Source organism: Gadus morhua, chromosome 4 (assembly GCF_902167405.1).
Source record: "Gadus morhua chromosome 4, gadMor3.0, whole genome shotgun sequence".
NCBI classification, from domain to species: Eukaryota; Metazoa; Chordata; class Actinopteri; order Gadiformes; family Gadidae; genus Gadus; species Gadus morhua.
This window is the reverse complement of record NC_044051.1, coordinates 10,504,093-10,516,592: the sequence shown is the minus strand read 5'-3', so window position 1 is coordinate 10,516,592 and position 12,500 is coordinate 10,504,093. Positions and strand designations below refer to the sequence as shown.

The window sequence follows — 12,500 nt, the reverse complement described above, 5'->3', positions numbered from 1 at the left end:
TACAATGAACGCCTCTCATTCACACACTAACACCAGCGGGTGAAGCCAGCGACGTAAAGCACTAATTAGCTTGCAACAACTCCGGGTCTCTATTTGCCAGGGCGAAACGGGGGGTATAAACGGCCTTTCCTTTGATAGACAAACGGCTGCTCTAACTCCAGATCCGTTGCCAGGTCTGTGTTTTCACTCTCCCTGTCCTCCTCTTTTACCCTGTTTCTCTAGTGAGCCTAGCAGGCAGCGGACATAGTTCCTGGCTTGCACTCCACAACGATTTGCTTCCGCGAAAACAATGCAGATGCGAAATAATAGGAGGCCGAATGCACACACCGAAGGATCATATATTGCACTTCCTAAATAACGCAATTATTCCGTTATTTTTTGGTCCTGTTTGCAATTTTTGTATTCCTTCAAGAACTGTTCTTTCCTAAAACATTACAGTAAAAAATGTGCAGACTTGCTAACAAAAGGAAAAAAATTCTACCGTCTAGATTTTGCAATCTTAAAATATGGATTGCTGATGTCAAAATATCCATATATCAGCCATCCACAATTCAATATTTTGAATTGCTGTCTTTGTTTTCAGTAGGAAATGTAATTTCAGCATGCCTTCTAACGATTGCTATACTATTCCAATCCAAAATATGAACTGGGTCTGAAAGGATCTTGCCGTTCAAAACCAACTGAAACCCGCCACCCTTTACGATCAGTGAAGAAACCTCAACAAAACAGTGTTTTTTAAAGCAATTTCCGAATACAATTGGCGCTCCAAACCGATATCGAAGCAGCGACTAATCCATTATGTTATCCCATATCCATAGTATTTTCACAGGCTTGCGATCCGACGCAGGATTGTAACAATATTACGCGTATCGGATAACGTAATGGATGCTGGATTACGGATAACAAGACCAGCAGAAAATATGGACTCAGTCAAGCGCTCCGGTACTCATTCCTACATCAGACTGCAGAGTGCCTGCCAGCAGAACTCTTGGCAGCCGGTAACCAGTAACATGGCTCCTTCCCATTAGGAAGGACTACAGGTAAACTATTGTAGGAATAATTACTTGGGCAAGGGTTTGTGCTGTAAAACACAACAACTTGATTGGACGATAAAAGCATGTGGAGGTCTCAATCTCAGATCCTGGATAGCATCAGATCGTGAGAGGCAGATTTAACTGGTTTATAGTGCAGGGCGACAGGAAAAAATGGACATGCAATGGCGATGCACCACCTCATAACTGGCTCCGTAAAATGGTGACTGTATGGGTACAACACACTGACTGATGCAGTTTCTTCCACAAGGAATATACACAGGTGTGCTTTGACGTAAGAAAATGAATATAAAACCGGCCGGCAAGTTTTGTATACATTATTTTACATCAAAAAACATACTTTGGCTGCAATGTCGGAAATAAACTGTAAGGCCTCCTGTACTTGTATGGATGACACGCTTTCAGACTGTTTGAGCTGCTGTGTCCCTCAGTCGCTCAAGTCGCAACTTCCACCGCCACCGTGGGGAGAATCCTTTCAAATGTCGACTTTGACTTTTCGGATTCATAATTTCCACCCAGAATTTGCAGTTGTTATGCGAGATCTTAAGAGCAGTCGCCACAATGTTTGTGCTTTGATCGGTACCCATCGTGGGAAGGAGGAATATATATATATATATACATATATATATATATATATATATATATATATATATATATATATATATATATATATATATATATATATATATATGTATATATATAGAGAGAGAGAGAGAGCGAGAGAGAGAGAGAGAGAGAGAGACAGACAGAGAAGTCTTGTTTTCCTCTGTCTGTCTTTCTATTCCTCCTCCCGGGGCCTTTCAGCGCTCTCCTCTTCTGCTCGCAGCCTTCTGAAAATGAGAAGGAACAGCTCCATCAAAACAATTCCCCGCTCGGGGATCAACAATAGACACTGCTGCTTTCGCTGGATATGTAATTTTCCCTTTCCCTTTCATATCGGTTAGCGGCGGTATTTGGTCCGAAATCAAAGTTTAGCCCCTGGCGTGGGGGGGGGGGTAAATACCCTTTTCCAGGTGCCTGAGGTTTCCAGGTGCATGCGGAAATACTGCGGGGGTATAAACGGGGTCAGGGGTGAGGAGTTCAAACAAGTTCAGCTCTTTCAATAAATCAAAAGCGGCGGCTGTTTGACAAGCGCTCAGGACAACAAAGACCAGATACTTCTGGCGTTCGGGTTTTGGTTGTCCCGAGTGGTGTAGATGTTCAGGGTGTTTTTCAAGCCACGGCCTCCACGTACAGGACCAACAGCCAGTACCAGCCCACCGTGCAGCTAGCCAGCCTCATTCAGACCCTCTGAGAGTGTTCAACATCCCATAAATCCAGAGGCACGCAGGGTCCTTGTGGACAGAGGGGCGGATATGGCCCACGATAAACACAGTCGCAACCTATCAATTTACCACTTAGCAACTTCTCTGGCATATTTCTCCTAAAGGTTTAGGAGAAAGGATTAACATACTTTCTACTTTCTGGTGTGTGTGTGTCTCTGTGTGTGTGTGTGTGTGTGTGTGTGTGTGTGTGTGTGTGTGTGTGTGTGTGTGTGTGTGTGTGTGTGTGTGTGTGTGTGTGTGTGTGTGTGTTTTAGTAGGCCAAGGGTTGAGAGTATTTGTAGAAACAGACGGATGGATAGATCTGTCTACCAAGCGCGAGAGGCAGAGAAGTTAAGTGAAGCACACTCTTTTCGAAACATCAGACAAGACAGAAGTTTAAGTCAATCATGCACCCCCTAAAAAAACACGAAAGACAGCCTCCATTTCATCATCATAGCTGTCTTCTATCTGTTGCCAATGATATTTCACTAAAAACTTGTTGAAGTCAAAACATCACATAATCAAACCATCAAACCTCAGAAATATGGTTATTTCTCAATAATTCTGTAATCCAAACACTGAGAGCGATTGTTCTCAATGCTCTTAGACCGACTCCAGTAAGATATTGCGAGGGGCGAACACCACGCCGAAAACCTTCAAAATCAAAATCATTTCAAGATGATGAAATATTTAAAAACATAAACACATGACTCAGATCAACACCACATCGTGTGGTGTGCGTGTGTTTGTGTGCAAGAGTGCGTGTGTGTGAGTGTATGTGTGTGTATATGTGTGTGTGTGTGTGTGTGTGTGTGTGTGTGTGTGTGTGTGTGTGCGCACGTGTGTGTGTCTGTGTGTCTGTGTGTGTGCGTGCGTGCGTGCGTGCGTGTGTGTATGCGCACACGTGTGTGTGTCTGTGTGTGTGCGCAAATGTGTGTGTCTGTGTGTGCGTGTGCGCGTGCGTGCGTGTGTGCGTGCGTGCGTGCGTGCGTGTCTGTGTGTGTGTGCGTGCGTGTCTGTGTGCGTGCGTGTGTGTGTGTGTGTGTCTGTGTGTCTGTGTGCGTGTGTGTGTGCGCGTGTGTGTATGTGGCGGGTCTGGCTTCATTTCTTAGAGGTGCATGGTGACACGGGTACACTTGTGTCGGGGACTCCACCAAAACGTTGTTAAGCAGCTGTTTACGAGGGCGAGGTGACGCCAATAAGTGCCATGTTCTCTGGCCCTTCACACCGTCTGGGAGAGAACAGAGTGATGGAATGGCCCGGCTGAATGAAAACAGTCTGGACTCCCCGTGTCTGTGTATGTATGTGTGTGTGCGTGTGTGCGTGGCTTCCCGCCAGGGAAATCATGGTCTGAGGTGGCCAATTACCCCATCTGTCATAATTCTGTGGTTGTAAAAATGTCCTCAAATGGACAGTTGAAAAGCGTGCGTGCGTGTGTGTTTCCGAGTGTCCGTGTGACTGTGTTTGTGTGTGTGTATCTGTGTATGTGTGTGGCTGCGTGTGTATCTGTGTGTGTGTGTGATTGCGTGTGTGTGTGTGTGTGTGTGTGACTGTGCGTGTCTGTGTTTGTGTGGCTGTGTGTGTGTTTGTGTGTGCGTGAGACTGTGTGCGTGTGTGTGCGTGTGACACAAAGGAGCATGCCATGATGAATGTGATGTTTATTGAAACGTAATGGGCGTTACCAGTGGTATTTCCTGCCTGCAACGTTTTTCATTTTTTGGTTTCCTAAAATATGATTTATCCTCGGGCCGGTTTACATAGGAGCAGGTTTTGAAGCGGATCAAAACAGACCCACTCACCAATATCTGTTTTTGCTAGCAAAGGACTCGGCTCTCCGTGTTAAGCATTCCCCCGGATCCAGTGACGAGTCACAATGCAGCGTTTGAATCCTTGAGTGTATCTAAGGATTGTCACCAAGGATTCAAATGTTGCACTGTTCCGCATGCACCATGCACCGTGACACCGTGACACTATGCTGGACCAAGCCAGCTATCGATCACCACAAAACAGGCTCCCCAGCCCACGTGACACCACCCACTGCTTCTGCTGGCAGAAGGAACCTCACAGAGGCTCAAAGAAACCCCGAGACCATCAGAAAGAGAGGACGGGGAAGCGAATGAAACAAGTCCCGAACGGTTTTTGAGTGGCAGTGAACGCCTCGGCCACCACCACACTGGCACTTTGCAATCGCCACAGGTATTTAAATGTGTGTTTTGTTGGGTAGCGGAGTGTGTGTGGATTGTGAGGAGAGGGAGAGGGTGGGGAGGGTTGGAGGTAGGGGGGGGGGGGGGGGGGGAACGAATCAACTGTACATTACATTTCGATCCCGGGGTGGGTGGTGGAGGTGGGAGGTTTCGGGGTGGGAGGGTGAGGGTGAAATGTGTATAAGCTGGCAGAAAGGGGGAGTCCTCCGGGCTTGGGGAGATATGTAAACACGTCGTTCATTAAAGTGGAGAGTGCTGGGCTGTGGCAAGAAATTACGGAGAAAACGGGAACGTGGGGCCCGGATTGTGTACATGGATTGGGTTACTGTACCCCGTGGACCCGGGGAGCGCTAACCACTACCAGATGCCCCCCCCCCTGTCCGTCCGTCCGGACGCGGGGCGCGTTCTCAACATCATCATGTAGCATGAGCGATGGACGCCGTGCTCCACATAAACACCAAGGGGAAATAAGACAGAGGGTTTTACCGAGGTAGGCAAGGGCACGCTTTCTTTACAGGATACCTTTTTATTTATTTTGTGTTTTTGATTAAGGGGGGTCAGTTAATCGTAGTAATTATTACTAATCCATCCCGGGAGTGTCTCCCTCCACACAGGTAATAACTTTACCATAACTTTAACACTAACTCACAAGTCAACCACCGCTTCGTCATGGTGACTCCAATCGTGACCGGGTCTCAATTTTGACCGCTCTTCCCAGAATAGCCACCTCATGAATCGAAAGAAACCGCCACTCATCTCCCAATTATCCCATCAAACTCCTGAAGCCGCGAAAGAAGCCGATGGGCTGCAAGTCTCGGAATGCCCCAAGACGTTTGCAAAAAACGACGTGCAGGAGAAAAAAACGTCACAAGCGCTCATCCGCGCTGTAGGAAGCCCGCGCATGGAAGGCAGCACACCCGATGCTGCACCTCCGGTCCAGCGCCGCCTCACTGCTCAATCTCGCCCATGAAACCCCGGCTGCCGGTGATCTCCGAGTGGAACGTAGCCCGGCTTGGCCAAGTGCTCGGCGATAGAGCTGTTCTCTTGCTCCATGAGTTTAATCTCTCTGCACCCCCTACCGACGCCTTACTGCTCCATACCCGTCGGTTTTATGACCCCCCCCTGCATCCCACATAAATCCCAGCCAGTGTTCCTCCTAAGGGGTTTCTTCCCCGATAACAAGGGGGGTTTAATAACTGTGATCAAGGGCCCCACATTAACACCCCCTTCTTGCCGCGACATGGATGAGCTCAGTGCGCCTCACCTTTGATTACAGAAACGGACACAGTCATCACGGGCCACTTGGTCCTACCCTCAACATTGCCGATCTGCATTTGCGGCGATCCTCATCACAGTTGCTGTTCCTTTAGGAATGGAGTAGCCTCTACAGCTTCGCAGCGAGGACTCCCAGATCCCATTTCAGCTTCTTCCTACCATCTTGCCGTCAACAGAGCGTCTGGGGATCCATACAGTGAGTGCTAGACCAAAAGATGTCGACCCAAAAAGACAAACAAAAGGACAGTCCTCTCGATCTCCCAGTTACCTGCTAACAATTTTCTCCTTATCCATAATCAAACTGGTCCGTAATCGTGGATTTAACAATAGGAATTCAGGATTAAAACCTTAGTGAATGACTCACAAAATTCCGAAAACAAGCAAATGTCCTAATTTACATGACGTGGCTAAGGAGATCGGAACAGAATGCTCTTTAAACCAAAATATTTGCTTGGGAAGACATTGCAACATGCTGTGTCCTGTGTTCCTAGGCGCACACTCACAGTAGGTGTTGTGTCTAGAAGTAACTACATCGATGTCTCAAGCCTTGCTGATGTCCTGCACTCTGCCCAATGGAAATGAACGTAATAACATCAGAAAAATACCCTGCAGACGAGGAGTGAGTATGTGTGTGTGTGTTTTTGCATGTTTGTGTACGTGTGTGTTATTTTCTGTGTGTGCGTGTGCCTGTTTGTTTGCTTATGTGGGCAGCTGTGCTCCTCTGAGCTGAATGTGGTGAACTGTGCACCAGAAACCCAGATTATTTGACTTTGGGTTCTCCGGCTGCCCACCACTCAAACCCAGCCACAGAAAACAAATTTCTCTAATGCCCGGCACCACACTTCATGTTTAGTAAGGCCATACTGTCGCTCAGCAAAGACCCAGTAATTACACAGTTCTGGTCCAGCAGCATCAATATTACCAAATGTGTTGCTTTTTGAAAGATGGTACATTGAATCATTATTTAAGATTCAAAACTGTGTGTGTGTTTGTGTTTGTGTGTGAGAGTGTGCGTGTGTGCGCTTGTGTCTATATAACAATAGTCGCCCATCTCTAACGTATGCCTGTTTTCTTCCTACTGAATAGACAATAAATAAAGGTAAATGTGTGTGTCTTTCGTCGTAGGATATTGTCTGATTCATATCCACATATGAGGATTTCAAACGGTTTATATATAAGGTTTATATCTAGATATATTTAATTTAAACTACACCTGACAGTTATAGGATATATAAATCTTAGGGGCCATGTCTTCATGGCTTCTCAGTACATACAAATAAACATATGGAAACGTTGCATCATATGTAAAAGGAAACTATGCAACATATTATGTACATTGCGGTGAACAGCGAAAACAAGTTCGGAATCCAGAAATGAAAAACCCTCAACAATTTCCTAAGTGCCTTGGAGACACTGAGTGACCAAGTCCCCCCAGCTAAAAGGATCATCGTGTGGGAAGGCAAATATTCTAAATATGTCATTCATTTCTGAACTCAAACCCCCTTCCCCTGAAGGAATTTCTCTCAAAGTATTTCCTATTAGAATATTGTGTATACACTTTCATTATCTTACTCCCTTTCCAAGTATACAAAGTGAGAACTAAGTAGAACTACTCAAAGCTCAACTCACAACATCTTGTTTCTTTTTCATTTTGTATTCTTTCCTCTCTACCTACTACCAAGCTGGAAGACATGCATATCTTTCAGACTTTGCGTGTTTCCAGACTTGCATGTGTATGGACCTCGCCTGAGACGTACACACATAACACAGGGAGCGGTTAGTGAGTCTCTAGGGCGGACCCTGTGCTACTGTGACGACCACAACTGGACAGGAGATGGATGTGATAAAGCTGCTCTCACAACCACTGCTCACACACAGCCTGGATACCTGCACATAATACCCACACAGTGAACTGAGCTGTGTGTGTGTGTGTGTGTGTGTGTGTGTGTGTGTGTGTGTGTGTGTGTGTGTGTGTGTGTGTGTGTGTGTGTGTGTGTGTGTGTGTGTGTGTGTGTTTCACCTGTGACCCCTATGGGGGTAATTAGAGACACATTTACCCTCGACTCTCATGAGCTTGAGGGCTAGTATGTGTGCTTATGTCTGTGTCTGTGTGTTTGTGTGTGTCAGTGTGTGTGTGTGTGTGGGTGTTTGTCAGTGTGTGTCAGTGAGTGTGTGTGTGCGTGCGCGTGTGCGTGTTTGTATGCGTCAGTGTGTGCGTGTGTGTGTGTGTGTGTGTGTGTGTATGCCTGCCTTCAATGCCTTCTGATAAACGATGACCTGTCTTGCCCCTAGTATTTCCACGACTGCTGTTTCTATGCTGATTGGTCAGATCCCTTCCACTGTGCAACACGCATACACGCACAAGCACGCATGACGCACACAAACACACACACTCACACATACAGCCAAACACACACAAAGGTGAACGAAACCCTTGTAAAGGCAGATCCATGGGGACATGCATTGAAATGTACTCCTTGTTATGGTGTTTGTGTGTGTGTGTGTGTGTGTGTGTGTGTGTGTGTGTGTGTGTGTGTGTGTGTGTGTGTGTGTGTGTGTGTGTGTGTGTGTGTGTGTGTGTGTGTGTGTGTGTGTGCACTTGTGTGTGTGTTGTGTTCTCCCTCAGCTGTTTCCTGTGGGCCAGGAGGCCAGCAGGCTGTGGAGCTCCATTAGCAGTCAGGGTTAGCAGACCTTACAGAAGCCCTCAAGGACAAACTGAACCAGGTGATTCTCTTCCTGGCAATGTCCTCACAAAACATGGTTTGGCTTGCCATGGAAAATGACAAAACGTGCTTAGTTTACATTTGCGGCGTACTTGTACATTTATCCTTAATCAAAGTATGCTTTAATCAATTGATAAAAAAAAATTAGGCCTTTGAAAAATGTAAATATTTTGGAATTTGGTATTTTTGAATTTGATGTTTTCACTTTCTTATAGTTTGTACATAAATTGTTCAAACAGAAAAACAGAGTTGAATTGAAAACACAGTGCAGGTGTAATCGTGTGGATACAGACAACTTGGGTCTGATTAAAGGGACTGATGGATTGTAGACACAAACAACAACCTGACTCAATCCTGACAAGACAAAGACCTTCTGCCTCAGATACACATCGCTAGACAAAGCGACATTTAGTCGGTCACACACACACACACACACACACACACACACACACACACACACACACACACACACACACACACACACACACACACACACACACACACACACACACACACACGCACGCAAGCCCGCACACACACACACACACACATCGCCAACTCACTCCTGGCGTAGATGGAGAGATACTCTTTGAAGATGATGTGCCATTATCTCCCTCCCTTCTCCTCACTCGAGTCACTCACCAGGTACGCGGATGTCACTCGCTCGTAGAAGAGAGAGAATAAACCGCTTCAACTTTTAAACCTGCAAGGAATTCGAGCTACAGCCGAAGAAAGGGGGTTGGGTCTGTTTCTAGGCGGAACGAACTCAACGTTTACCTGGATAAAGCTACAGACTTCGCTTGGTCTCTTTGAGTGTGAATCGACGTATAGACACCCTACGCTTGGAAGAACATATTAAAGACAGAGAACTGCTGCATTGACCTCCTGATTTCGTTCCATTAGGCAAAAAGCTACATCTTCACAGGGCCTGTAATCTTGTGGACTTACTAGTACACTAAGCCAACTAAATCGGATGTTTTCTCTGTCACTTCCTGGTGACTGAAACCTCAAGCGCACCCGCTCGACTCCTGCGTCGGGCCGTTTGCTGTGATGCCATTTTTGTCTATGTACTTTCTTCCGCCTAGCACATAAACAAACAGGAATAGTCTCCTGAGGACTGAGACGAGAGGGGACCTGTTTCCAGGTGCCCTAGGCTTACGCATTCCTGACCTGATGTATCTAGCTCACTCATATCTTATACATATACTATGGGTCGGTCGCGAACGATTCGGTCAGAACGAACGAATCCCGAAGGTGAACGACGAGAACTTTTTTTTTAAACATATAAAAAAAATATGGTCACGTAAATAAAATATACAAACGAACTGAGCTCCGTCTCCCTTCGACCTTATATTGATTGAGTCTAAAACGTTCAGCCAATGAGAGTACTACAGCAGGTAGCAATCGCGTTGCCATGGCCCATGGTTAAACAAATGTAAGGCAACACCACACAAGTTATCTAACGATCGCTGTAGGCTTCAATATCATGCAAGCACTTTCTTTTCTTTTTATTTTGTTCTATATCACAATTGCATGCTTTAATAAAGTAATGATTATACCTACCACAAGTCTAATTTGGTCTAGTAGGGAATTCGCACAATGGTGATTCACTGCTTATTAGCGCCATTTAATTCTGACGGCACCCCATTATGTATTAAGGATATTTATGAAAAAAAGGCACGTATGTGCTTTACACTTAACATGGGTAATTTTGCCAGAATATTAGAAAGTAGTAGGCTACATGCATGTTGATTAACATATATTCCATCATTTCCGATTCCCTGCCAAATGAAGTAACAGACCATCTGACTCAACGAAGGAATCAAACGAACTAATCAAACGAACGAATCAAACGAACGAATTGTGAAAGTGAACGGAACTGAAAGAACTGATTCCCGGAAAAGGATCGCTTTGCCCATCCCTAATATATACGTTTTGTAGCCATCTTGAATTGGTCCAATGCTTATTCTATAGTATTAAGGATATCTTAATAACGCTTTTCTTTTAATGTTGCGATGTTATGCATGAGATGCTCCAGTACTTTGTCAACATTATTATTTGTATTATTTACTAACCATATTATTACAGTCATCTTCCTCATCTATGGGGAGAGACGCTGGATGAGTCACAGAGGAGGGGGTGAATCCTCACACACCGCTGATCAAACGGGCGACCCCGGGGGCCCTCCTGGCTCAGGGCATTGTTGTGCGAGGGGCCCGGGAGACATGAGGAGCCCCTGGAAGGAGGGGGACTCCTCACTCCGTCTGTCTACACCCATGTCTCTCTTTGTTCCCCGCTCTGCCGTCTGTCTTAATTGAGACTCTCTACGTCTTCCCAGGTTCTCTGACACTCTACACTTGTTTTACTCAGACGTCTGTCTGTGTCTCTCTGTCGGTCCATTTCATCTACCTCATACAAGGAGCGATGTTATCGGTTTAATTTCTTCTCTTTTACCCATTCATTTGCACTCATTTCGATTGTCTTTCTGACATTTGTACTTTTCAAACGATTTGAATTTTTGCAATTCAATATCATAAAAAGTTGTAACACCTTTCTAAAACACCCCATTCTACACGTCGTCGAATTTCACAGAGATTTCCTCCATTGCGTCACACATTTACGTCATTCCGTCTTCCTTTGAGAAAAGGCAAAGAAAAGGCACGACTTCAAAATAAAAGTCCCCCCACGCGGTCCCCCATTGAACCCACCTGCTCCGAAGGCGAAGAAGAAGCTCTTGTCGGGGTGCTCCTCCATCATGGCCCGCACCCGGCGGCCCATCCTCTCGTTCCTCTTGTAGATGAGCTCCTGCCGGAAGTAGCTGTCGATCTCCTGGGCCGTGACCTGCTCGCTGGGCGGCAGCGTCACGTTGTTGAAGTTGGGCACCTTTGGTTGGGGGGGCCAAAAGGGGGGATGGTGAGTGGGGTGGGGGTGGGGGTGGGGGGGGGGGGGGGGAGGAGGAGTGGATAGGGGAAAGGAGGCAGAGGTTAGGATGATGTTTTTACTTTGGGTTTTAGGTTTGATCAGGTGATTACGACTGACGACGTGCGTTTGTTTGTCTGTTTATCGACACTTAAAATAGCCACGAGAACTCGTTTTCAATACGGGGTGCTGAGAAAAGGGGACGTCATTCTTTTCAACAGGGCTTAGTAATTAATTAATTGCTAAGTTTAATTCAACGCGGAGAGCAGCGGAGTGGGCCAGGCCGACGGGCATTTGGGAGGTGGCCCGTCAGTTCACCAATCATAAACCAATCAAGTGGCCCTACATCCTGCCGGGATGCGCAGCGCTTTTAATTTGAAAGTTCAATCTAAAATAACGAGGAAGAGGATGAAGATCCCCAGAGGCTTGGGAGATGAGGGCTGAGAGGGAGGAGGAAGAGGAGGTGGGTGTGAGGGGAGGCACCTCCATTAAGTGGTGAAAGGGGGAGACTAGGTTAAGGGTGTGGGTGAGGTTACGATGATCACAGAAACAGGAAGGAAGGAGAACAGCAGTCATTCTTCCATATCTTCCCATCTTCCATTCCTCTAGGAGACAGAGGAATGATGCATTAGAGATGGAAAAAAATAAACTGGTGAAGCTGTAGGGACAAGGACACAACCACACAGGATGTCCTGAAGCGAGGAGTGGGGCTTTGCAAGGGGGTCAAAGGTCAGGGCAAAAAGGTCAAGGGTTGTGTCACTTGGACACTGGACATGTCGCGGGGTCACCGCGACTCTTGGCTTATTAACCAGTGAGAAAGGTAGCTTAAGGTATACCACTGGGAGCACAATAGAGTAGAATAGAGTAGAATAGAATGGAACAGATTGGACTGAAACAGAGAGGAGCTGAACACTGGGTTGGGGTTTGGGGGGGGGGGGGGGGGGGGGGGGGGGGGGGGGGGGGGGGGGGGGGGGGGGGGGGGGGGGGGGGGGGGGGGGGGGGGGGGGGGGGGGGGGGGGGGGG

General features: G+C 46.7%; 1 protein-coding gene across 1 annotated transcript in view; it reads right to left on the bottom strand.

Annotated features, from left to right (window-relative positions):
* Positions 1–12,252, bottom strand: part of LOC115543144 (metalloprotease TIKI1) — a 32,764-nt gene extending 20,512 nt beyond the window's left edge. Inside the window, exons 1-2 of the mRNA XM_030355696.1 lie at positions 12,238–12,252; positions 11,267–11,441 (exon numbers count right to left, since the gene is read on the bottom strand). Of these exons, the coding sequence (XP_030211556.1) occupies positions 11,267–11,441; positions 12,238–12,252 (190 nt within the window). The remainder of the gene's footprint in view (positions 1–11,266; positions 11,442–12,237) is intronic.
* Between the last annotated feature and the right edge of the window lie 248 nt (positions 12,253–12,500).